The 24,134-nt window shown below is 33.5% G+C and overlaps 1 protein-coding gene, 1 long non-coding RNA gene and 2 pseudogenes across 9 annotated transcripts; 3 read left to right on the top strand and 1 right to left on the bottom strand.

The window, feature by feature from the left end:
- Positions 1 to 1,022: 1,022 nt before the first annotated feature.
- On the bottom strand, positions 1,023 to 5,731 carry LOC147386882 (uncharacterized). The gene is made up of 2 exons (XR_015172261.1): positions 5,314 to 5,731; positions 1,023 to 1,437 (listed from the first exon to the last, which is right to left on the bottom strand). It is a non-coding gene; the product is annotated as an uncharacterized LOC147386882 (long non-coding RNA).
- Positions 3,821 to 4,458, top strand: LOC147386883 (dirigent protein 22 pseudogene; annotated as a pseudogene).
- Positions 5,732 to 12,772: 7,041 nt separating the features above from the next.
- LOC147386881 (CAX-interacting protein 4 pseudogene) lies at positions 12,773 to 14,481 on the top strand (annotated as a pseudogene). Its single transcript, XR_015172337.1, has 3 exons — positions 12,773 to 12,875; positions 13,503 to 14,317; positions 14,350 to 14,481. The product of XR_015172337.1 is annotated as a CAX-interacting protein 4 pseudogene (transcript).
- Positions 14,482 to 17,935: 3,454 nt separating this feature from the next.
- On the top strand, positions 17,936 to 23,901 carry LOC147386880 (protein LONG AFTER FAR-RED 3-like). Of its 7 annotated transcripts, XM_086422873.1 has the most exons (12): positions 18,478 to 18,883; positions 19,025 to 19,120; positions 19,477 to 19,745; positions 19,974 to 20,072; positions 20,155 to 20,250; positions 20,377 to 20,451; positions 20,762 to 20,847; positions 21,098 to 21,368; positions 22,095 to 22,251; positions 23,158 to 23,301; positions 23,399 to 23,493; positions 23,581 to 23,901. In XM_086422873.1, exons 3-8 carry the CDS (start codon positions 19,644 to 19,646, stop codon positions 21,270 to 21,272), a joined length of 633 nt encoding a protein of 210 aa, XP_086278999.1. In that variant the 5' UTR covers positions 18,478 to 18,883; positions 19,025 to 19,120; positions 19,477 to 19,643; the 3' UTR covers positions 21,273 to 21,368; positions 22,095 to 22,251; positions 23,158 to 23,301; positions 23,399 to 23,493; positions 23,581 to 23,901. The 7 variants fall into 7 exon arrangements, with proteins under 7 accessions (XP_086279003.1, XP_086279002.1, XP_086278999.1 ...); XM_086422874.1 differs by lacking the exon at positions 23,399 to 23,493; XM_086422872.1 differs by having other exon boundaries at positions 23,399 to 23,901.
- The last annotated feature ends 233 nt before the right edge of the window (positions 23,902 to 24,134 follow it).

Raw genomic sequence — 24,134 nt, 5'->3', positions numbered from 1 at the left:
ACCATGGACTAATGAGATAGTACTGGAAATTTGCATATGATTCTGAGTGAATAAGTGCACTATTAACAATACGTCTCAAGCAAAGTCCATCCTAATGGATTCCAAAAGTCAATGAGCATGCCAAACACTAAAAAAAAAGAAAAAAAATAGAATAACAACTCCATCTTTCTTTATTATAGATTTCACTTATAAAAAACAAAGAAGGGCATTTTACTTTTGCAGTAATTTGAGAGATAAGATTAAGTTCTGTAAGTTTAATAGAGTGATGGACTAATGGCAATGGTTTTCATAATTGGCCAGAGATACTTCAGCTCATCAAATCACAAAACTTGAACCATGCTGAAAATCCCATGTAAGACATTTTTGTTTTCATTTCTATTATAAACAGGTAACACAACTTATCAAAAGAAAACATACACATACAATACATGCAATACACTCATTCATTCGGACATACTCATAATAACTAGGCACAAAATTCTCCATTTTTTTTCTAAAAATTCAAAATATTCTTTGAATAAGGGACTACCCGATTAAATTGGTGAATCAGCGAATCAATAAGATATTTGTTGATTAATTGTCAAATATGATAACATTTTTTCCCTTCACCCTCAAATTTTATGTTCATTCAATAACAAAATCTCAAGAACAAGATAGGGTTTTCAGGGAGGTTGAAGATGATGGGTATTGGTAAGAAACTGAAAAACATTATTCATATCCCCTGACAAAATTTTTACGAAACTTTCCCAAATTTATCATAATTGTGTTTAATGATTTAATAAAGCCAATAATACCCCTCCAATTTCCTCTTCTACCCCATTTCCAATAATACCACGCCAACTTTATTGTTTTTCTTCTTTTACCCCCTTAACCCCAAAGTGCAGGCAAACTCTATTACAATGATAAACAACAATATGGATTGTAAAAATAAAAATACTAGAGTTCTACCACATGATATAGGTATAAGAAAGCCAAACAACCAAAGCAACTATATTCTTAATCAAAATTAGAATAATATCACATTAACTGCAAAAATCTTAATATTTATTATATAAATAATGTTGACATAAATAAATAATTGAAAAATAGAAATATAACTACGTATTACAAAATATTTATACGAGGTGTTTTCTTTTCAGAGTCACATATTCCCAAATCCCCTCCATCAACCAATAAACAACATGCATCTACAGAGGCAGAAGGAAATGATTGAGAATCTTTACATGGGGAAGGTAATGACTCAGGGTCCCATAACATTGCATAGAAAGTTGATTGTCTTCTTCCAAGGAGAACTGACAATATATTGTTTTCATTCAACATATCATCTATGAATGCTTTCTTTACTAGTAGCTGTCTTTCTTCCTTTTGGCGATCTTTCAGACGAGAACTTCGTGCCCCTAGAAGTAAGGCTTTAGGTACTTTGGCATTCAAATAATTCTAGCAAATTCAAATTGGAGAAAAAATTAGGTGCCGACTTTAATAAGTTTGGACACCAAAAGAAAAGAAGGAATCTACAGAAGCATATATGAAGAATAAATGCATGGGAGACATCCTTCAGAAAATTAAATAAAAGGTAGGCTTATGCTCAATGTATAGAGCATGTGAAATCAAGACTGAGCCATCGGGAGAAAATGCACACACTATTTATTAGTCATTTAAAATACTAGACTGCCCATTTGACAAATTATCCTCCTATTAGCAATGTAGATGGTGTCATTGCTAGGTCATTCCTATATCCTACCATATGATAATCCTTCCCCACTAAATTGCAGCAATTTTAAATTAAAAACAGTTGAATAGAAAAAAGAAAGAAAGAAAGAAATATGCATCTCTTTACTACATGTAAGAGTCCAAGTGGGCTGAAACGTATGGAATAGCTAAGTTGGGTCTAAGGATCTCCAAGGGCATGCCACATTAATTTCCATATGTGAAGAAAACCCTGCCACATGGAAAACACCCTACAAATCCGCTCAATTATTGAATTTGGGAATTGGAATCAATGTTTCCATAGGTGTTGGAGGCTTACACCTCAAAACACACCTCTGGGTGAGGCTCTTATAAAATATTTTGAGGCTTTCCCCCCCCCCCCCCTCCCCTCCCCAATCACAGCTTACTCAAAGAGGAGTTGAAAAGGTTTAGGCCTTAGGGGATATTCACACATTTTTGGTACCTTTCATCTAAGGAGTGACGTATTGCATTTTTCCCTCTTTTTCCCCTATATTTTTGTAGTATCATTAATAGTCTTTATATCTATAAAATTATTCTTGTTATGAGATTCAATTTATATATAGTCTCCAGCTCTTCTTCAACTAGTTTTTTTTTTCTTCCTTGTTACTATCTTTCTCTTTATTGAACTCATGCCTCTGCTACTCCTTCTAGTATTAGGTGATATGTTTTTTTAGTTAGATTGGTTATAAAGTATGAAACTAAGGATATGATACAATTTTATTTCATTTTAATGAATTTGGAATTTTGGATTTTAAACTTCAAATCTTAACTTTGTCACTATAATAAAAACCTGCCAAATGGAGAGATTACATCAATGAGATACGCACTTCTCACAACTAGCTGGAAGAATGGTTAACACATGATCTCCAACATTATCAAGGACTATCATGTCAGTCAGTTATTTCATCGAACATATAGATAGTAGACACAGAGGGGAAATGAGAGAAAATCTGAATTAAACAAATAGGATAATCTCATATTGGAAATCTAGAATTAACGCATTTACAGATGCAAATATTTTGGCATATTGGTTTGGCTACATATCCTTTCCACTAATCTGTTATCGCATCTCACATATCCATCAAAATATGAAATTAACCAAAATACAAGCTAATAATTAACCAAATAAAAAAATGGATACCTTAAATATGAACTCTTCAAAATTATAAACAATCAATCAACTAAACAAAATCCAAGAACTCCCAAACCTGATTCCTAAATTAACTTATCAAACAAAAAAAAAACTAAAATTACATCACACACAAAACTCTTCAAAATCAGAAAAGAAAAAAATTTAATTAAACAAATAACCACCAAACAAAATGGGAAATAAAACTCCATATCTGAATCCAAGTTGCAATCCTAAATAAAACTCTTCAAAATACTCATTCAGCACTAAACTCTAACATAAAATTCTAAGACATAAAAATTCGATACCTTAATTGATTGTTAATGGCGGAAAGCAAGGGACGAGATCTGTCTTCTGCCATTAGGGTTTTTTGTTTGGTTAGTTGTGAGGAAAAGATGAGAGAGAGAAGGAAGGGATCTCTGCAACAGGGGGAAAGATGAGAGAGGCGAGCTGCGACAGTCGATCGACGAACTTGCAGGAGATGAAGATGAGAAACGTAAATCGTTTATCGATTTCTTATAACATGAGGAAAAGATAAGAGAGGGGAGAAGGGATCTTGACTGTCGATCATTTGGGGCGAGACTCTTGAAATAGATGAAGATGAGAGAGGCAAGAAAGTTGTCACAGTCGATCGATTTAAGTTATATTTTTGTTGAAAATTTGATTAAAGGTGGAGGCCATTTAGGTAATTATAATTGAACCATTTTTCGGTAAATGGCTTCGCACAAGAGCCTTACCAAGAAGCGCGCACGGGACATCTATGAAAAAGAGCCCTTTTTTGTCTTTTTTTTTTTAATCTGTGAAGATCAGGCTTTTTATGCTTAAAAGCCAAAAAAGTAAAAAAAGCGGGTTTCAAAAAAGCCCAAATGAAACAGCACGACGCCAAAGCGAGATTTAAAACAGGGCTCTATTTTCACTATGATATTATTATTATAAAGGGGGAGACCCAAACCCCATTCTTGAGGTACCCTGTTTCTTCTCTTCCAAATTCCAATGGCCAAAATTCGCTCAAATTCCCTTCTTTCTTTCGCTATTTTCTTCATCTTCTCCTTCACATCAACCATCGATGCAAAACAACAGGAGTTCTCAAGAACCCTAAACCCCAAAAAAATGGGTCTTACTAAGGAGAAATTAACCCATTTTCGAGTCTACTTGCACGATGTCGGTGGTGGCTCAAACGCAACAGCAGTCCAAGTCGCCTCCGCAGCATCAACATTCAAATCCGCAACTTTCTTCGGTGCAGTAACAGTGATCGATGACGCACTAACCGAAGGCCCAGAATTGGACTCAAAATTGATTGGAAGAGCTCAAGGTCTCTACGCCTTTGCTTCGCAGAAGGAAATTGGGTTGTTAATGGTGATGAATTTCGCTTTTATGGAGGGGAAATATAATGGGAGTACGATAAGTATATTAGGGAGGAATACGGTGCTATCTAAGGTGAGAGAGATGCCGATTATTGGAGGAAGTGGGCTGTTTAGGTTTGCTAGAGGTTATGTTCTGGCCAAGACTCATATGTTTGATCTTAAGTCTAATGATTCCACTGTCGAGTATAATGTTTTTGTTTTGCACTATTGATGTTTTTTTTTTTTTTTTTTTACTAACCAAAGGAGTTAAGTATTTTGCAAAAATAATTACTGAATCAGTCTTTTTTTCTTTTCTTTTTTTTTTTTTTAATGCTCACCAAAACGGTCATATATTTTATTTGGTAATTATTTATTTTTACTGAAACTGTTGAATATTTTAGGTTCGCGTTTTCTATTTTACTTATTTACCTTCAAGCGAACAATCTTTATTGTAAAAGATAATTATGAAATTGGGTAATTGACTGTTTCGATAAACATTAAAAAAAAAATGATTGCTTCAGTAATTTGGGTGAAGTACGTAATTTTTCGCTTTTGATTTTTTTTAACCTTTTGTTTGTTGTGTCTGGGGGCTATTTTGACATTTTGTTTCTTTTAATTTAATAATGGGAGCTATTTTATGGCAATAACATTTTCGAGTAAAAGGTCTTTGCCGTGCATTATTTATTTATTTTTAAAAATTACTGAACCACACGTTTTTTTTGTTTTTATTTACCAAAATGGTCATATACCTGATTGTATAATTAATTATTTTTACTAAATTGATTATACATATGTTAATCCATATGCAACAAAAATAAATGAAGGTAATTATGGAATTGAGTATATGACCGATTTGGTAAACAAAAACACATTATTGGTTAAGTAATTTGGGTAAAATAGAGAGCAGTTTTGATATTAAAAAAATTTCTTTTTTTGTTTTTTGTTTTTTGTTTTGTTGTTGTTTTTTTCTTTTTGTCTCTAGGATATTCTAAAATTTTGTTTCTTTTAATAATGGGAACTATTTTATGGGGGATAGAACTACCCTGCGCCGAATCCAGGCCTATGGCAATATCTTAAAATGAGAGTATATTGTAGAGATAATTCTGAGTTTACCTTTAACAACTCGATCTACAACTTTGATGTTGATTCCTCTCTCCTCCAACCGTTTGGTAGCACCAATGTAGTATCTGTTAAGGATTCTCGAACACCCAAATTAGATTAGAATGAAGATAAACCCTCCGCAAGTAAAGCTCTAATCTCGCCTGAAAAACCCCTCCTCCATCGATTTCTCTCTCTTTTATTGGATTTCCCTTCAATCCCTTGATTTTAGAGATTCTCTTCTCAACCTCTTCAATCCATTGATCTAATAATGGAATCTCCTCACCAAGAAAGTAATTAAACTACTTTAGAAGGAACGTAATTAATTCTATCAATCGCTCTTAGATTCTTGGGATCTATCTCTTATTCCAGTGAAGTAAAAGATAGACTTGGTTTAACACACATACGACCCTGGTTTGCCCTACAGGCAGGGTAAGTGTCAACAACTCTGACTTGCATCTGGGTAGAACTAATGTTTGGATTTACTCTGTCAGTATTGATTTGCAAATCTAATTTTAGATACCACTTACTCTAAAATGACTCTCTTCTAATTTGCTTTGGCTTTTGTTCAGATCTAGACACATATAAGGCTCAAATCATTTGCTACTTTTACCCTCTACAATTACCTTCTCTCGAGAAGACACCGGGTCTGTTCTTTACAGAAGCCAGCTCCAGTTCTAGAAGCTGGCTTCTGGAATAAGCAGAAGCTAAGAGCCTGAAAAGCCATATTTATCATAAGCCTGTTTGTTACAGAAGCACAGAAACTAGAAAAGCCTGTTCGTTTTACAATTTTTTATTGTTGGATTCTGGTAAAATGACCAGAATACAATAAATATATAATTACACTAATATATATATATAGGGTCCCGTTCCCCATCTTAAGCTTTACCCTACACTTTAACAAACGTGTTTTGTCCTACATGGGTTCGAAGTTTTGGAATGGGTTGATTTTTGGTGAGGATGATCTCTATGGTAAGGAGATCATACTCATCAAAAATCAGCTCATTCCAAAACTTCTAACCCCGTAAAAAATGATTTACAAAGAATGGATGGTCCACGATTTTTCAACTTGTAAACATGGGGCTAAAAATTTCGGAATGGGCTGATTTTTGGTGAGGATGATCTTATAATCATAGAGATCGTCCTCACCAAAAATTAGCCCATTCAAAAACTTCTAACCCCATAAAAAATGATTTACAAAAAATGGATGGTCCACAATTTTTCAACTTGTAAACATGGGGCTAAAAATTTATGAATGGGCTGATTTTTGGTGAGGATGATCTTCTAATCATAGAGATCATCCTCATCAAAAATCAGCCCATTCCAAAACTTCTAACCCATGTAGGACAAAACACGTTTGTTAAAGTGTAGGGTAAAGCTTAGGGTGTTGAACATTTCCCATATATATATTAAAAAATTATCAAAATAATTATTTTCAATTTAAATAAATGTATAAATTTTATGATTTTATTGAAATTTCGACAGCATCTCCTCTTAAAAATGGACATATTAAATTTTTCTGATAAATAAAATACCTGCATAATACACAATATAATATCCACATAATGGACATGTTTAAACTAAGGTTGCATTCAAACCCATAGAATATACAAAGTATGATAAAACTGCAAATATCCAAAAGTGTGCATGCACTATGAGGTTACCATGGACTAATGAGACAGTATTGGAAATTTGCATATGATTATGAGTGAATAAGTGTACTATTAACAATACCTCTCAAGCAAAGTCCATCACAATGGATTCCAAAAGCCAATGAGCATGCCAAACACTAAAAAAAGAAGAAAAAAAATAGAATAACAACTCCATCTTTCTTGATTATGGATTTCACTTATAAAAAATAAAGAAGGGCATTTTACTTTTTCAGTAATTTGAGAGATAAGATTAAGTTATGTAAGTTTGATAGAGTGATGGACTAATGGCAATGGTTTTCATAATTGGCCAGAGATACTTCAACTCATCAAGTCACAAAACTTGAACCATGCTGACAATCCCATGTAAGACATTTTTGTTTTCATTTCTAATATAAACAGATAACACAACTTATCAAAAGAAAACATACACATACAACACATGCAATACACTCATTCATTCGGACATACTCATAAGAACTAGGCACAAAATTCTCCATTTTTTTTCTAAAAATTCAAAATATTCTTTGAATAAGAGATTACCCGATTAAATTGGTGAATCAGCAAATCAATAAGATATTTGTTGATTAATCGTCAAATATGATAACATTTTTACCCTTCACCCTCAAATTTTATGTTCATTCAATAACAAAATCTCAAGAACGAGATAGGGTTTTTAGGGAGGTTGAAAATGATGGGTTTTGGTAGAAACCGAAAAACATTATTCATTTTCCCTGGCAAAATTTTTACGAAACTTTCCCAAATTTGTAATAATTGTGTTTAATGATTTAATAATACCCCTCCAATTTCCTCTTCTACCCCTTTTCCAATAATACCACGCAAACTTTATTATTTTTCTTCTTTTACCCCCTTAACCCCAAAGTCCGGGCAAACTCTATTACAATGATAAACAACAATATGGATTGTAAAAATGACAATACTAGAGTTCTACCACATGACATAGGTATAAGAGAGCCAAACAACCAAAGCAACTATATTCTTAATCAAAATTAGAATAATATCACATTAACTACAAATATCTTAATATTTATTATATAAATAATGTTGACATAAATAAATAATTGAAAAATAGAAATATAACTACGTATTACAAAATATTTACACAAGGTGTTTTCTTTTCAGAGTCACATATTCCCAAATCCCCTCCATCAACCAATAAACAAGATGCATCTACAGAGGCAAAAGGAAATGATTGAGAATCTTTACATGGGGAAGGTAATGACTCAGGGTCCCATAACATTGCGTAGAAAGTTGATTGTCTTCTTCCAAGGAGAACTGACAATATTTTGTTTTCATTCAACATATCATCTATGAAAGCTTTCTTTACTAGTAGCTCTCTTTCTTTCTTTTGGCGATCTCTCAGACAAGAACTTCGTGCCCGTGGAAGTAAGGCTTTAGGTACTCTAGCATTCAAATAATTCCAGCAAATTCAAACTGGAAAAAAAATTAGGTGCCCACTTTAATAAGTTTGGACACCAAAAGAAAAGAAATAATCTACAGAAGCATATATGAAGAATAAATGCATGGAAGACATCCATCAGAAAATTAAATAAAAGGTAGGCTTATGCTCAATGTAGAGAGCATGTGAAATCAAGACTGAGCCATCGAGAGAAAATGCACACACTCTTTATTGGGCATTTAAAATACTATACTGTCCATTTGACAGATTATCCTCCTATTGGCCATGTAGATGGTGTCATTGCTAGGTCATTCCTATATCCTACCATATGATAATCCTTCCCCACTAACTTGTAGCAATTTTAAATTAAAAACAATTGAATAGATAAAAGAAAGAAAGAAAGAAAGAAATATGCATCTCTTTACCACATGGAAGAGTCCAAGTGGACTGAAACTCATGGAATAGCTAAGTTGGGTCTAAGGATCTCCAAGGGCATGCCACATTAATTTCCATATGTGAAGAAAACCCTGCCACATGGAAAACACCCTACAAACCCTTTCCATTATTGAATTTGGGAATTGGAATCAATGTTTCTAGAAGTATTGGAGGCTTACACCTCAAAGCTCGCCTCTGGGCAAGGCTCTTATAAAATATTTTGAGGCTTTAAGGAAAGCCCCCCTCCCAAATCACACCTTACTCAAAGAGGAGTTGAAAAGGTTTATGCCTTAGGGGATATTCACACATTTTTGGCACCTTTCATCAAAGGAGTGACGTATTGCATTTCTACCTTTTTTTCCCCTATATTTTTTTAGTATCTTTAATAGTCTTTATATCTATAAAATTATTCTTGTTATGGGCTTCAATTTATATATAATCTCCAGCTCTTCTGCAACTAGTTTTTTTTTTTTTTCTTCCTTGTTGCTATCTTTTTCGTTATTGAACTCATGCCTCTGCTACTCCTTCTAGTATTAAGTGATGTTATGATTTTTTAGTTAGAGTGGTTATAAAGTATGAAAATAAGGATATGATAACATTTTATTTGATTTTTATGAATTTGAAATTTTGGATTTTAAACTTTAAATCCTAACTTTGTCACTATAATAAGAACTTGCCAAATGGAGAAATTACATCAATGAGATATGCACTTCTCACAACTAATTGGAAGAATGGTTAACACATGATCTCCACCATTATCAACGAATATCATGTCAGTCAGTCATTTCATTGAACATATAGATAGTAGACACAGAGGGGAAATGAGAGAAAATCTGAATTAAACAAATGGGGTAATCTCATATTCAAAATCTAGAATATTACGCGTTAAAAGATCCAAATATTTTAGCATATTGGTTTGGCTACATATCCTTCCCACTAATTTGTCATCGCATCTCACGTATCAATCAAAATATGAAATTAACCAAAATACAAACTAATAATTAACCAAATAAAAAATGGATACCTTAAATATGAACTCTTCAAAATTATAAACAATCAATCAGCTAAACAAGATCCAAGAACTCCCAAACCTGATTCCTAAATTAACTTATCCAAAAAAAAAAAAAAAAACTAAAATTACATCACACACAAAACTCTTCAAAATCAGAAAAGAAAAAAAAATTAATTAAACAAATAACCACGAAACAAAATGGGAAATGAAACTCCATATCTGAATCCCAAGTTGCAATCCTAAATAAAACTCTTCAAAATGCTCATTTAGCACTAAACTCCAACATAAAATTCCGAGACATAAAAAATCGATACCTTAATTGGTTGTTAATGGCGAAGAGCATGGGACAAGATATGTCTTCTGCCGTTAAGACTTTTCGTTTTGTTAGTTGTGAGGAAAAGATAAGAGAGAGAAGGAAGGGATCTCTGCAACAGAGGGAAAGATGAGAGAGGCGAGCTGCGAGAGTCGATCGACGAACTTGCAGGAGATGAAGATGAGAAACGTAAATCGTTTCTCGATTTCTTATAATATGAGGGAAAGATAAGAGAGGGGAGAAAGGATCTTGATTGTCGATCATTTGGGCGAGACTCTTGCAGTATATGAAGATGTAAGAGGCGAGAAGGTTGCCACAGTCGATCGATTTAGGTTATATTTTGGTTGGAAATTCGATTAAAGGGGGCATTTAGGTAATTGTAATTGAATTGTTTTTCGATAAATGGCTTCGCACAAGAGCCTTACCAAGAAGCGCGCACGGGACATCTCTGAAAAAGAGCCCTTTTTTGGCTTTTTTTTAAATTTGCTGGCGTGAAACAAACATAAATGATCAGGCTTTTTATGCTTAAAAGCCAAAAAAGTAAAAAAAAAAAAAAAAAAAGCGGTCTTCAAAAGCCTAAACGAACAGCCCCCAAGTATCGTCGTCATCTCGAGAAATATTCCTTCTCTGAATAAGTGTCATTATTAACATTAAGATTGACATTGATTCTCACATTGCTAATGTGGATGTATATTCGGAATCATAGATACTTTTCATCAAGACACGAGTGAAAAACATTTATGGCTATGTATACACTTCCACATCAGTAATGTGAGAGTCAATGTCAATTTTAATGTTACTCTAGCATGACTCTTGTATAAATCATATATATAGAAAGAAAAATGGTAATTATGTTGTGGCCTATTGGATGATGTATAAAATATAAAATATAAAGATAGAAACAAATGTTTTTCATTTGTAATTATTTTGTTACCTATTACATGGAACATAAAATATGAAAATAGAATTTTTTTTTTTATTTGAAAAAATAGTTATTTTGTTATTTATTGTACAAATCCTATATATAAAGAAACTTTCTTTTGATTGGTAACCATTTACTACTATAAAATGGATATTGTTTTGTCAGTTGTATAGCCATAAAGATAGAAGGTGAGGGTGGGGGGAAAATATTTCAGAATTTTTTTTTTGAATTTTAATTGGTCTGGGTTTCTTTGGTTCAGGTTCAATCTGATTTTAAGAGGTGAAAATCAAACACAAATCGAAAACTTTCGGTCTCGATTTGGTTTCAAGTACCGAATAAAATGTACATCCCTAATTATTTTGGTGAATATTTGAGATACCTGCATTTTTAAATTGATGACATGTCACTTTACCTCAGTGTTCTAATAGATATAAAATGATGTAAAAGCCCGTATCTTCTATTTATAACCAAAAGCTCTTAATTCTTCTTCTCACAAGGAGTCCTCTTTAATGTCTTCGATTATTTCTTTTTACCTTCATCTTCAATCTTAAATGTTGTTTATTTCAAATGCCATTCTCAAGAAGGCTCATTAATTTACCATAGATTATGAAGAGTTGGTACTGGAAAATTTTTGATGAAAAATCAAGGACTTTTTGGGTATGGTTGAAATAAGAACATTTAGGTAAATTTTTCAATAACCTATAAGAAACGACGAAGGTCAAGGGATGTATCATCAGTTTGAAAAGTACAAGGGGGTTTCTCAAATATCCACAAAAAATGTGGAGGTTACAGTGGGATCAATTAATGAGTACTTACATTTACCACAAACATAGATTTGAGAAAATAAAGGTTGATTTTAGGAGGCGTTCTCTGTGGTTAAGTAGTTGTTGGACAAAGTTTGGTTCATTGGAGTAGTACGGTATAAAAATTTCACCCTTAATGGTAATTTTTTTTCCTTTAAATAATTTGAAATTTCTCATAATATCATTGGAAGATCCAAATTTTCATTTAAGCTGATAGTCGAAAATTCGAATGGAATTAGAATTCAAATATCTTTAAGATATTGGAATGCATTTTGAAGATTGTTATATCTGATCAATGATTTTAAATCTTATCCGACACTGAGATGATTTATTGGAGTCATCTTTGTATTGTCCATAAATAAGACAAATAGACATGATGTCTCACATGTGCAAAATCTTGCGAGACAAAAGAAATAACTTAGACGATATTTTGAAAATTTGGAACGAATCAGTAAAATTCGTTTAGTCAATCAGAATTTTTTTTAATATTTTAATTAAAATAATTAGATATTTTTAAATATAAATATATATTATTTAAATAAAATATGATTTTATTATTAAACATCTTCTGATCTAAAAAAAATTATTATTATTTTTATATAAATATTTATGAATAAATAATTATAAATGGTGCTAGATGAGTTGACTCGTCCATGATGGATCCTAGTTGCAAACCGAGTTTCGAAACTAGGATCCGATCTCGATATGTGTTATTTACGTACAACAATTTTTTCTATTATATAGTAAATTTATATTTTTATTTTTCGCTAATTAAACTTTGAGAGAGGCTATTGATACAGTAGCTTTTGCTAATCGCACACCAATTCCTATAAAAAATCACAAAAGATGGTGTGGAGGTAGGAAAACTCGGAGTGGCAATAGCAACTCTATAAACTCTTTACGTCTTAAAAGCCAAAGAGGCCCTTAAAACCAACCCTCCAAAAACTTTTCTTCTTAAAAGCAAATCTTCTGTCTCCAAGGTCTCAGTTCTTCGTGTTCGACGGCTTGCGAGACTGATTTCAGGTAACTCTCTCTCTCTTAGTTGTTTTGTTCTCTTTAATTAATTTTTTATTTTTATATTCCAAATTTTTTTATTATTCATTTTAATTTTCTGCCAAAAAACTCTAGATTTTGTTTTTGCCAAAATTCCATCGTTTTTCGATTTCCCAAAATCCAATCTTACCTTGAGGTTTGAAGGTTGTAGTAAATGGAATATTAGGGTTGAAGACTGGTTAGAAAGATGAAAAATCAAGGTTTGAAGAATTCGATTTTGAGAATAAATTCTTTTAGGGTTTTTTTTTGTACATGTCGAAGATGAGGGCATTGAAATCGGAGAATGTTTCTAGGGATTTCCAAGTGATCAGTATAAGAGTTTTAGGGTTTTTGGTACAGATTTCCTAGAGATTACCATGATCTGATCAGGATTTATTTAGTGTTTTCGAATTTACCTTCCAAACGAATCGGATTTGAATTTGAATTCGGATGCTAATATAGAATATGTCAGGATTTAGATTTAGATTTTGGATAACGAATTGTTTTCTTTATGGAATTTAGATTATTCAAATACCGTCTTTTTACAGTTCTAGTTTTTAGGGTATTTAGAATTGTATAATTCAGCTTTTTAGTAACGATTGCTCGTTTGATTTGTAGGGTTTCTTTAGATTTATCGGAAAATGCCAGCCACCGCGGGTAGGGTTCGCATGCCTGCGAACAATAGGGTGCAGAGTAGTGCTGCCCTACAAACACATGGGATATGGCAAAGTGCAATTGGGTATGATCCGTATGCACCCAATAAGGATGAAACTAAGCAATCAAGCCAGCCGAAGTCAGCCAATGCCGAACCTGAAGGTGAAAATGCCTATACTAGCTTCCAAGGACTTCTTGCCCTAGCCCGCATTGCTGGATCTAATTCTGATGAGACCCGTGGTGCCTGCAAGAAATGTGGCCGTGTTGGCCACCTGACTTTTCAATGCCGAAACTTTCTCAGCTTTAAGGACAATAACAAGGATAAATACCCCATTTCTCTTCAGGCTTCAGTTGTATCTGGGTTGGATAAATTGAAGGGAAATGGAGCAAAGGTGGATAGTAAAGGTGTTGTGGAGAGCTCTGATGAAAGTTTGGAAGAGAGTGAGAGTTCGAGCTCGGATTCTGATGTGGATTCAGAAATTGAGAGGATTATTGTTGCTCGAATGGGAAGAAGGGGTGGTACTAAGATGAGGCTCACAAGTAAAAATGGGGCCTCAGATGCAGAGGGACTGGATCGTGAAGAAAGGATGAAGGGAGGTAGATCAAAGAAAAGGGTCACAAGTGTGAGGGCTGGCAGTGGTTTGGATGATGAGGATGGAAGTGGTAGGGGTAAACGAAAGGAGAAGAGGAAGAGAGATGAATCTGTAGATGAAGATGATGACTCAGGTGAAGATGATGAGCATCTTCATCTTCACCGCCATGAGAAACACAGCAAGGAAAGAGAATGAGAAGTAACCGAGATAGGCATTAAAAGCGAAAGAGTAGGTGGAGAGCATCACTATCTGATTCTGATGCGTACAATTTGGATGATTTGGGGGTTAGCCAAGGCACAAAGCAGTTAGAGAAGAGGAACAAGAAACATCAGCACCGAGAAGAGGCGTAAGATAATCCCACCTACTATCACATAGTATTGTTTTATGATTAATAATGTCAAACATACTTTTTATTTTATAATTATAAAACACGCTTTCTTGTATAGTGTTCTGTTGATGAATTGGCACATCAAGATACCATAGAAAATTTGAACCATATGGATGTAACAGTGTGGATGTGGGAAATTACATGCAGCTTTTCCACCTCCTCTTTTAATTGTTAGTTACTTTAGCAACACATGATATTGCATGTTATGCAACATACATGTTTAAATTGATAGAATATTTATGTCAATGTATAGACATAACGTATTTACCTTGAAAATCTAGCCACTGGCATATGGGAAATTATATCTTTCAGTTATACAAGAGTCTAAGAGTTAAGAGTTAATACGCACCAATTAAGGCCCTGATGCCACTTACAAAGAAGGAGTATCCATTTTATTCATATAAGTGAGAACTTGAATCATCAGTGATTGATTCATCTTCAATTTGAATGAAAAAAATAGCATGCCATTCATAATGTTGAGAGAGTTTTCTTTTAGAACACTTTGGTTTATCATGCTCATGATAAGTATACAGCATGAAAATAATATAAATTTAGAATAGCTGATATACATTAAATTTCTTTGAAGTGTGCCAGCGTGTGTCCGAGACTTGGGTGTTATAGAGTGTCCAACATGACCAATTCTTAGAAAAAGGATTGTTCGTATCACATAGGCATTAAACACATAGGAAATATGGTTTGGGAACCAGTTGGGAGACTTGTTTTGGTGCAGGTTGCAGTCTTTAAAAGAAGGGGAGGATGGATGAGAGTGAAGTGAACAGAGGTAGTAACAAAAGACTTGTAGATACATCCCTTGGTAGTAGTGTGGGAATAAGATTTCTTTAACTACAAAAATAAAGGAGTAACACTATGTAGATCAATTCATTGATTGACAGGTATTTTGGCCACTTGAAGCTACAATATGTATTGTGGATATTTTTTTTTGATGGGTGTATCGTGGATACGAAGGTGCCAACCATGGTAATAAGTTGGTAAAGGTGTGTGGAATGTTGATCCCGCAACTTAGGTTCAAATCCCATTGAACTCACTTTCACGTTGACTACAAACCACGTCGCTTGCCTAGCAAAAAAAACATATATCTATATATATATCGTGGATATGCAAGTGCATCTTCTTCCCTTTCACGTCTTTGCTTCCTCAGATTCCAATTGGGCTCCATTTTCCTCAGATGTAGATATGTTACAAGAAGTTCAATTTTTTTGGGGAACCTGGTTATGTGGAAAGTAATTCTTAGAGTATAAACATATAGAATAACTAGTGAGCTAGATAGATATTCCAATCTTAGAATATGTAAGTATTGTCCGCAAGGTGCATTGTGGACACAAATAGAAAATGAAATGCTAGTTCGCGAATCAATGAGAGGGTACCTCTGAATGTGCCCAAGATCCCGGTGCTTGAACAATATTGACTTCAGCCAAATGTGTATGATTCACTTTGTTTGTGAAGCTTGAATAACATGCAAGAAAGGGAAAAAAATAGATAGATGTGTAAGAGATCCTAATGCTAAAACTGTAGAAACTTAACTCCGCACAACCTTGCATGAACGACTGGGTTAACCATGCACGAGTTAAAAGAACTTCATAGAACCAAAATGACTTAATTCCAGCTTAAACTAGTCTTTTAAGTTTTCACTGCATAGAACCAAAATGAGTTTATTCCAACTTAAAATAGTCTCTAGTGTTAACACTGTATGAGAGGTCTTTTTTATTTTTATTTTTTTGAAGTGATGATTTGAAAAAGATATTTTATTGGCTTTATTCAGAGTTCGTTAATGATGGTATCAAATCCTCTGGTTTTGCAGGAAGTACAAGAGTCATGATTGATTAAAACATATTGAAGCACAATTGGGTTCTTCCACTGAATCTGCGAAGAAGACAATTTTGGATGGAATAGAGCAAACTCGTTATAAGTTTCTAACACTACAAAACTAATGATTGACCTGAAACAGATCATGTTAGATTCACTTGTACAGATTCTTTTGAATCTACAAATGTCTTTTGGGATTGTAAAATAGAATGGTTACCTACTCAATTTCCTATACTTGAGAAATGTTGCCACTACCCATTATCTGCCTCTCTCTCTGAGCTTTTTATAATTGCAGATCCATCTTAGTATAGTCAGTTGGTAAATAGCTTGATATATTTGGCATTTTCTGGTTGTGTGTTCAGTCCCCCCCAATTCATTCTGCACAGGTTCATTCGGGCATCCATGAAGCATTGTGTGGTCTTCCAATTGTGTGTTAACGCCTCGTGGCTGCTTATGATTCACTTCTTCAGTTTTTTATATTTATTATTCAATAAATTATTAATTAATTTGGAAATCATTGATTATTTTGGCAAGTTTTTTCTATTTTTTGGTAAAATTCTGATAATTTTTTGAAACTGTTGGAGATGTTGCTTCTGGTAGCAAGTTGGAAGTAGACCCTCAAAAAGGTTTGGTGACATTTGTTCCATTAAAGTGCTTTGAGTTTGTGCTTATCTGGCTTCTGGGTTGCTTAATGGTTTGAAATGGTATAAATTATTAACAGAATTAATTGAAGCAGATGATCAGACCGGGTCAAATGGTTAAATTTTTTAGGATTGTAGTACTTGGTTCAATTTGGGGCCACATCGAAATCAAACCAAAACTGTTCTACTAAATAAGAACCACAACAGGACCAAATTTGACCTTATAACTGAACCAAACAAATCGAACTAAGGACAGTTTGGTTCGGCTCTGTTCTTGGGTTGCCAATAGCCTATTGACCTACTTCCAAATTTTAATGGAAAAAAAAAAAAATGAATTGGATTTGTATTTTACGTAAGTTCGAGGCCGTTAGATTTTAAAGGCACTAATGGCTGGGATTTCATGAATGAAACTCAAGTATAAAAATTAGTTGGTTCTACGTTTTTCTAATCTAGAATAGAACCAAAACTAATTCCAAACTTAACCAAACCAGTCCAAGCTATTTTTTTTTTCGCAGAACACAATGAAAAAATCCAGTGAATTAGAATGATCAGATTAAAAAATTGATTAGTACAGATTTGTTGTACTGTATGATTCGAGTAAAAATTGCACCACAAATTTCTTGCAATCATAAAGACAGTCAATTCTCATGATCTTATTACATGTCTTTCTTGCAATCATGGAGGGATATCAAGGATTTATAGGGAAAGATTACCTCACATGGAGGGATTACTCTTTACTATCCAAACCTTTAAACTAAGAAAATTTAATGTTATATTACTTGAAATTTAAATGTGCATGAAATAAAGAAAGGGAGTGATAGAAGAGGGGAGTTAGGGGAAATTAACTACAAAACAAAAATGTAAATGTTGCACCCCACATTGGTGCTTTTTATTATTATTATTATTGGCTTCTAAAAAGGTGAGAGATTATTTGGATAGAATTTAGGAGTGTGAAGATCTCAGAGAAGGAAAATTTACAGAATTTAAAATTTCAAAAATTTTCCTCCTCATTTGTCTTGGATATGGGGTCTTATTTATAAGTTTTTCGAAGACTCTTGGAGATAAACTTGTCAAAATTCCTAGAGTTCCCAATATTATTAAATAACCATCAAGGAATGACTTCATTTGCCATCCATCATCTTTTCTTTAATGATCTTTTACATACCTATAAATCTTATCAATCATGATAACCAAGGAATAGGATTGTAAAAACCTACAAGTTTCCAAGGAATTTTATGGTAAGGTTAAAAGTATCTAAGACCCTTGACTTCAGGTCAACCTCTAGAGAACTAGTCCAAATGGCATGTAATTTGCTGCTTGAGTTTGGATTTTTAAGACATTCCACTACGTCATATTGTATTTATTGCGACGTCAGAATTGCACTAAAAACGACTGCTAAAGACTGTCGTTAATTGCGATAGTATTTTACTGTCGTTTAATCGTTGTTTTAACCAACTAAGGGTAATAAGTAAAAATTGGGATGCCAATAGCCATTTAAAAAAAAAAAAATCCTCAGACAGAAGCTCGATCTCTGCAACTGTCGAACTTCTCTCTTCTCTCATTCACACTCTCTACTAGTCTCTGTCTCTCCTCTCACTCTCACTCTTACTCGACTGCTCTTCTCTCTCACTCTCTCTCAAATTCGTCGCTCTTCTCTCTCTCTCTCTCTCTCTCTCTCTCTCTCTCTAAGTTTCAAGAAGAAGATCAACTCTGTGATTTTGATCGATCGGAGTTTAATCGAAAGTCGTTTGATCTCTCACTCATAGATTCTGTGATTTTAAAGACGTAATCAGATTTCGATTTGCAAGTTTTATGGCAAAATCGATCAGCGTTTGATCGAAATTTTTAGGACTTTGTTCGATCTCCCTCCTTTTGTTTGGTTTGTGATCGAATCTTCAGGTATGTTAAAGTTTTTTATTGAATCTCAGATTTTCCTTAATTAATTTAGGGTTTCAAATGTTTTCTTCATTGTTAAAGCAAGTTTTAGGATTTTGTTTGAACCCTCCTTCCCTAATCATTTTAAATTATCTTCTATCACAGAGGAAATTCATATAAGATCGCATTTCAACAACTAAGTTTCGATCTTTCTAAGATTTGACGCGAGTTTTTGCTTGGTTTTTTTTATCTAATCTGAAGGTATGTTAATGCTTTTGATCGAAGGGGTTTTAGATTCTAATTTTAATGTTATTTGTCAAAATGCTATATATTCTTGGATGTTAGTTGTTTAATTGATATAATTATAAAATCTTCATCTAATTTAGTTTTGGATGTTAGTTGTTTATGTCCACAAATTTAACTCCTAAACAAAATCTTGATGTACAAAATCTTGATGGACATTTTGATGTACAAAATCTTTATTTTGTCGGCAGGTTTGCGTGCTATAAAATCGATTTTTATCATTGTTGGATTTATCCTTCGCGGCATTCATTAGTTTTCATCTGGTCTTATCGGCATATTCTGAATTTTTCATTCTTGGAAAATATTGGTTTCAGGTGGTGCTCGTTCTATAGAATATATTCCCAATGCGAGAGTTCCCCTTCTTAAATTTGACAGCATCCATCAGAATATTTTTTGCGGTATTTCAATTGGTAATCTGGTGGGACAAATTAAATCCAAATTCTTTCGCTGGATCACTGAGATAGATGAGTGCTTCCGCGATATGATTTTACTGGTCTGTATCAATATAATACCAATAAAGATGGGCGGTGTGAAGGCTTTTGTTGATGGGTCCTTGGGTTCCAACAGTGCATTTTTTTATGAGGTATGTAATATTGGAATCTCATATCATGCAAAATATGTCATCAGTTATCTTGTATGTTGTTTTCTTGGTGCTTTGTAGTTTCATATCATCATATTTTTTTTGGTTCATACCATCCAATGATGAAGGTTTTAAATTTCCGTAGTTTTGTGAAAAAATTACAAGTGCCACAAATAGATAGTTTTGTAGTCTTGTAGTCTCATATCTAACAATTATCTATGCTTCTTATAGCCTTACTTAGACAAACCACACAATTATGGTCTACAAGTGACACCAGTGGATAGCCTTTACAATATGACAGTGGAATCAGATAAATCAGGGTTTCAGGTTTTTTTCTTGTCTTATTTCAAATCTCATATCTTCTTTAGTTACTTCTTTTAGTACTGAAACATGAAGCCATTGATGAAAATCAGCTATTCATGTTATAGGTGATAAAGTGAATGACTTGATCTTAGATTTATATGAATCTGTGGTGTCTTCAAATGGAATGAGAGATCGAAGATTCAGGGTAAACCCAATTGCAAAAATCTAAGAAGGTTCATGTATTTTGTATAATATGTAATTTCACTGTCTTATTTTTGTGTTAATGGGTATCTTAAAGCTTAACTTGTTATGAAAAACGACTGCTCTTCAGAATGAACATGCCCAACATTTGGCACAAGGAGCCACAGCTCATTTTGGACAACAAAGGATCATTGCTTCAGTGCAGGTCATTATGTTCCACAAACTTAAGTAAAATTTGTGTTGTTTTACATATTGTCACCCTATAGACTTATGTGGAATCATTGGCTTTACAACCAGAACACTTACTGGATGATGTTGATTCTGCTGCAAAAAAGCTTGGGGTGGACAGGGCTAAAACATGATCATATTTATTTCGATCACTAATAGCTAGAAATGCACGAGTAACATTTGGTTCAGATTGGCCAATAAGAACTTTTTTGTTTTTATATTTATAAGTTTATCATCAAGTGATATGCACAATTGTTTTGGACTTAGTCATAGTTCTATTATTTCAGGTGGCAGACATTAATCCTTTAGGGGGGATCAAGACTGCAATGAAGAGAATACCTCCGGGTTGGGAGAATTCTTGGATACCATCTGAGTGTGTTACATTTACCGATGCTTTAAATGCATAAGAAAAATGTCATCTTTCAATTGTTTTCCTTCTCTACTTTGATCAATGATGTTCTTATTGCATTGTCCTAAGAATCTGTTTTGTTGCAATATCTTGAATTATTTCAATTTTTTGACAGTGATGCATACTATTATACCGATTCCTGCTCCATCATTCTCTATCAACACTTAGTGCCTTATGTCTTCTATTGATATTGATCTGAAGCTTACTATGGCAGGTACACCATTTCAGCTGCTCATGCAAGCTTCCTCGACAATGATTTGGGATCTCTGTCTCCCGGGAAATTTGCAGATTTTGTTGTCCTGTCTGCTGATTCATGGGAGGAATTTGCATTAGAAGCCTCTGCGTCTGTTGAGGCAACGTATGTTGGTGGTGTACAAGCTTATCCTTGACATAGATCTCAAAAGCAAAGGATTCTTCAACATGGATGGAGATTCAGTTATGATGAAGATGAGAAGAGCAGCTATATATATCATTTTGACAATAAGGTATGTATTTAGTACTCTTCTAAGAGTATGTATGCTTGTTTATTCTTACTAGAAGAATTAGGATACCCATTTGTAGAATCTGAAAATATGAGGATGGACCCATCATCATTCCTATGTTCTATATTAGTTATGAGGATTGCTCAAGTCAGGATACGAGGAGTGGAAGAACCATCGTCATGGCATCTGCCACATATATGGTGGTCAGGGCTCACCATTTGATGGGTTGCAGTATGAAGATATTCTATGTCAAATTTTGTCCTTGTTGGCTCCACATAACCAACCATCCAATCTGTTGACTTTTTCATGATTATTGCCATATCTTTTACAATTATCCAAGATAAAAGTATTCGTCTGAAAGCAATCGATAACTAAAAAACATAGTATGCTATATCAATTGCTTAACAACTGGTGCATCTCCACTTCTTTAAGAAAAATAGAAAAAAGGAAACTCAAGAGATTTCCATGCAGAGAGTCTGGTATACTTGCAGTTGTTAAGAGTAACTTGCATATGTGCACTCTTGTATTTTATTTTATGTGGATTTGCTTACCTTTTTTAATTACCAGCATTTTTTTCCCCTTCAATTTCATTTTTAGTCTAATTGATGTTGGTTAGACTTGGACTTGATGTAGCTTTGGGTAACCGTTGAAATTACATTTTTTTTTACTTTAGAAGGCCCCCAAGATGTCAACAGAAGAAAAGTAAAGTGATTTCAAAATTATTTACAGGTAATGGAGTAGGAGGAACATGTGTGAATAGAGGTTGTGTGCCTTCTAAAGCTCTTCTAGCAGTGAGTGGTCGGATGTGTGAGCTTCAGAATGAGCATCACGTAGGCCATGTCTTCTTTGCCACTTTTACCAGCTGGATATGTAATGGAAGTGCTAGGTATATTTTTTTTTTCTGTGACAATCTTCACTTATTTCGTATTTTTAGGACTTTTATGCGTCCCCAAATGTTTGGAATAAGGCTTTGATGATGATGTGTTTCTTCCAAATTTTCCTCTTAACTAATGGATGTATGTCTTCATTCGTTTCACGTATGCCTGTGAGCAAGCCATTCTACACATTAAGCTATGTGTATCACATCAGGAGTGTCGGGTCTTGTCTTAACCATGATTTATTATATAGTGGGTTCAAATCCTTATCTCCTTGGTAAAATAATAAAATTTCACTTTTGGTGCAAGGAAATGGATCATTTAACTAACATCTTTATTCGTGCAAGTTATTACTTCTGACAATATTAAATTACTGCATCAATTATGGCTGATTCTGAAAAGTTTTGTTTTCCTCTAAATAGCAGTCTAAATCAACAAAAAAGGATTACGACATCCCTTTTCTTATCATATAAAAAAGGAAGAAATTTTACTAGTGAATTTGTAGTTTTTGTATAATGTTTGTCCAACATTTTTTCATGAAATTTTTACTATTGTGTTGAGGTTAGTTTACTACTACTTGTACAGGTTAAGAAATTAACCTACTTCGGAAGATTAGTGTCTTTTACCCTTTTTTTTGACAAGTGTCTTTTAATAAGAATTACTTATTTTTGTTCCTAGAACCGGATCGTTATATTTGTAACCTCAACTATAGATATGGCAAGTAGTATGCAATAAAGTGCTGTCAATTTTTGCCTTTGTCGCATTATAATCACTTCTATGACATATGGCTTGGTTAATTACATTTTTTTATGCAATTGATGCCATTTTCAACGGGAAGTAATTGAAATTATTATTTATTTAGTAACGGTTAAACAAATATTAGAATTTTGATATAGGAATGACTTTGGTTGGTTCAGGTGGATGTCAAACATTTCAGAAAGCCCACAATGTTGTTTGAGTTGATGGGGATGAATACTCTGATTGTTTATGCTCTAACTGCTTGTGAGCTTTTTCCAGCAGCCATTCAAGGAATATATTGGCGTTCACCTGCAAACAACCTCGTATATCTACATATATCATTTCATTCTTCTTCTTCTTCATTATTATTTTCATTGTTCTTCTTTCGATAGGTTTATTGTTGCTTAACTCGATATTCAGGATTTCATTTGATAAACTAACTTGGAAAACAAATTTTATCTGCTGCAAGTAAACAGTACATAATTGTTATTGCAAACTTTGTTTCAATCAAACAGGTGGGGTACCTTGGTGTTTGTATTGCTTGAGATCCTATTTTGGTGTCTTTTTTGCATTTTTAAATTTTATTGGGGTTCTGTGAACAGCTAACATGGAGAGGATAATGAAGGCACAGGCTCTGAGGGACTCGAGCATGGCTGGGTACATATCAAGCAAGAAGACAATGGAAATCAATCCAAATAATCCCATTATGGAGGAGCTGATGCAGACAAGAATTACAAGTCAGTCAAGGATCTGGTTCTGCTGATTTTTGAGACTACTCTACTCACCTCTGAGTTCAACTTGGAAGACCCAAAATAATTTTTAATGAACCATTTTTTTTTCAATTTTTTGTATTTTAGAAAAATAATTTTTTTAATGATTCATTTTTTTAAATTTATAAATTCAGAAAAAAAATAATTTTTTTATATTATAAATCAAGAAAAACGATTGTCTAAGACAGTCATTTTTTTCGACTATTCTAGTTTGGCGTGATTAAAGAACCACTTCTTTTAAAACGACTTCTTTTGCAACTGTAGGAGCCGTTGAATATTTTCAAAATAAAATAAGGTTTTTATGATTTATTGGTTTGTTTTTTCTTAAGTTAGTTTTTGAGATTTTTGTGTATATAAGGTTTAGTCCCACATTGCTTACAAGTAAG

Source organism: Akebia trifoliata, chromosome 14 (assembly GCF_017979445.1).
Source record: "Akebia trifoliata isolate Shusen 1 chromosome 14, ASM1797944v1, whole genome shotgun sequence".
Lineage (NCBI taxonomy): Eukaryota > Viridiplantae > Streptophyta > Magnoliopsida > Ranunculales > Lardizabalaceae > Akebia > Akebia trifoliata.
Note: the sequence above shows the minus strand (reverse complement) of the source record. Positions and strands in the feature narration are given on the sequence as shown.

What these genes read in the sequence shown, in the direction of transcription:
- LOC147386880 (XM_086422875.1), top strand. Translation starts at nt 19,644, where the DNA reads ATGATTTTACTGGTCTGTATCAATATAATACCAATAAAGATGGGCGGT. An exon ending in TGAGAGATCGAAGATTCAGG is followed by an intron (nt 20,251 to 20,376) that starts GTAAACCCAATT and finishes ACTGCTCTTCAG; the next exon opens with AATGAACATGCCCAACATTT. An exon ending in GGATCATTGCTTCAGTGCAG is followed by an intron (nt 20,452 to 20,761) that starts GTCATTATGTTC and finishes CTATTATTTCAG; the next exon opens with GTGGCAGACATTAATCCTTT.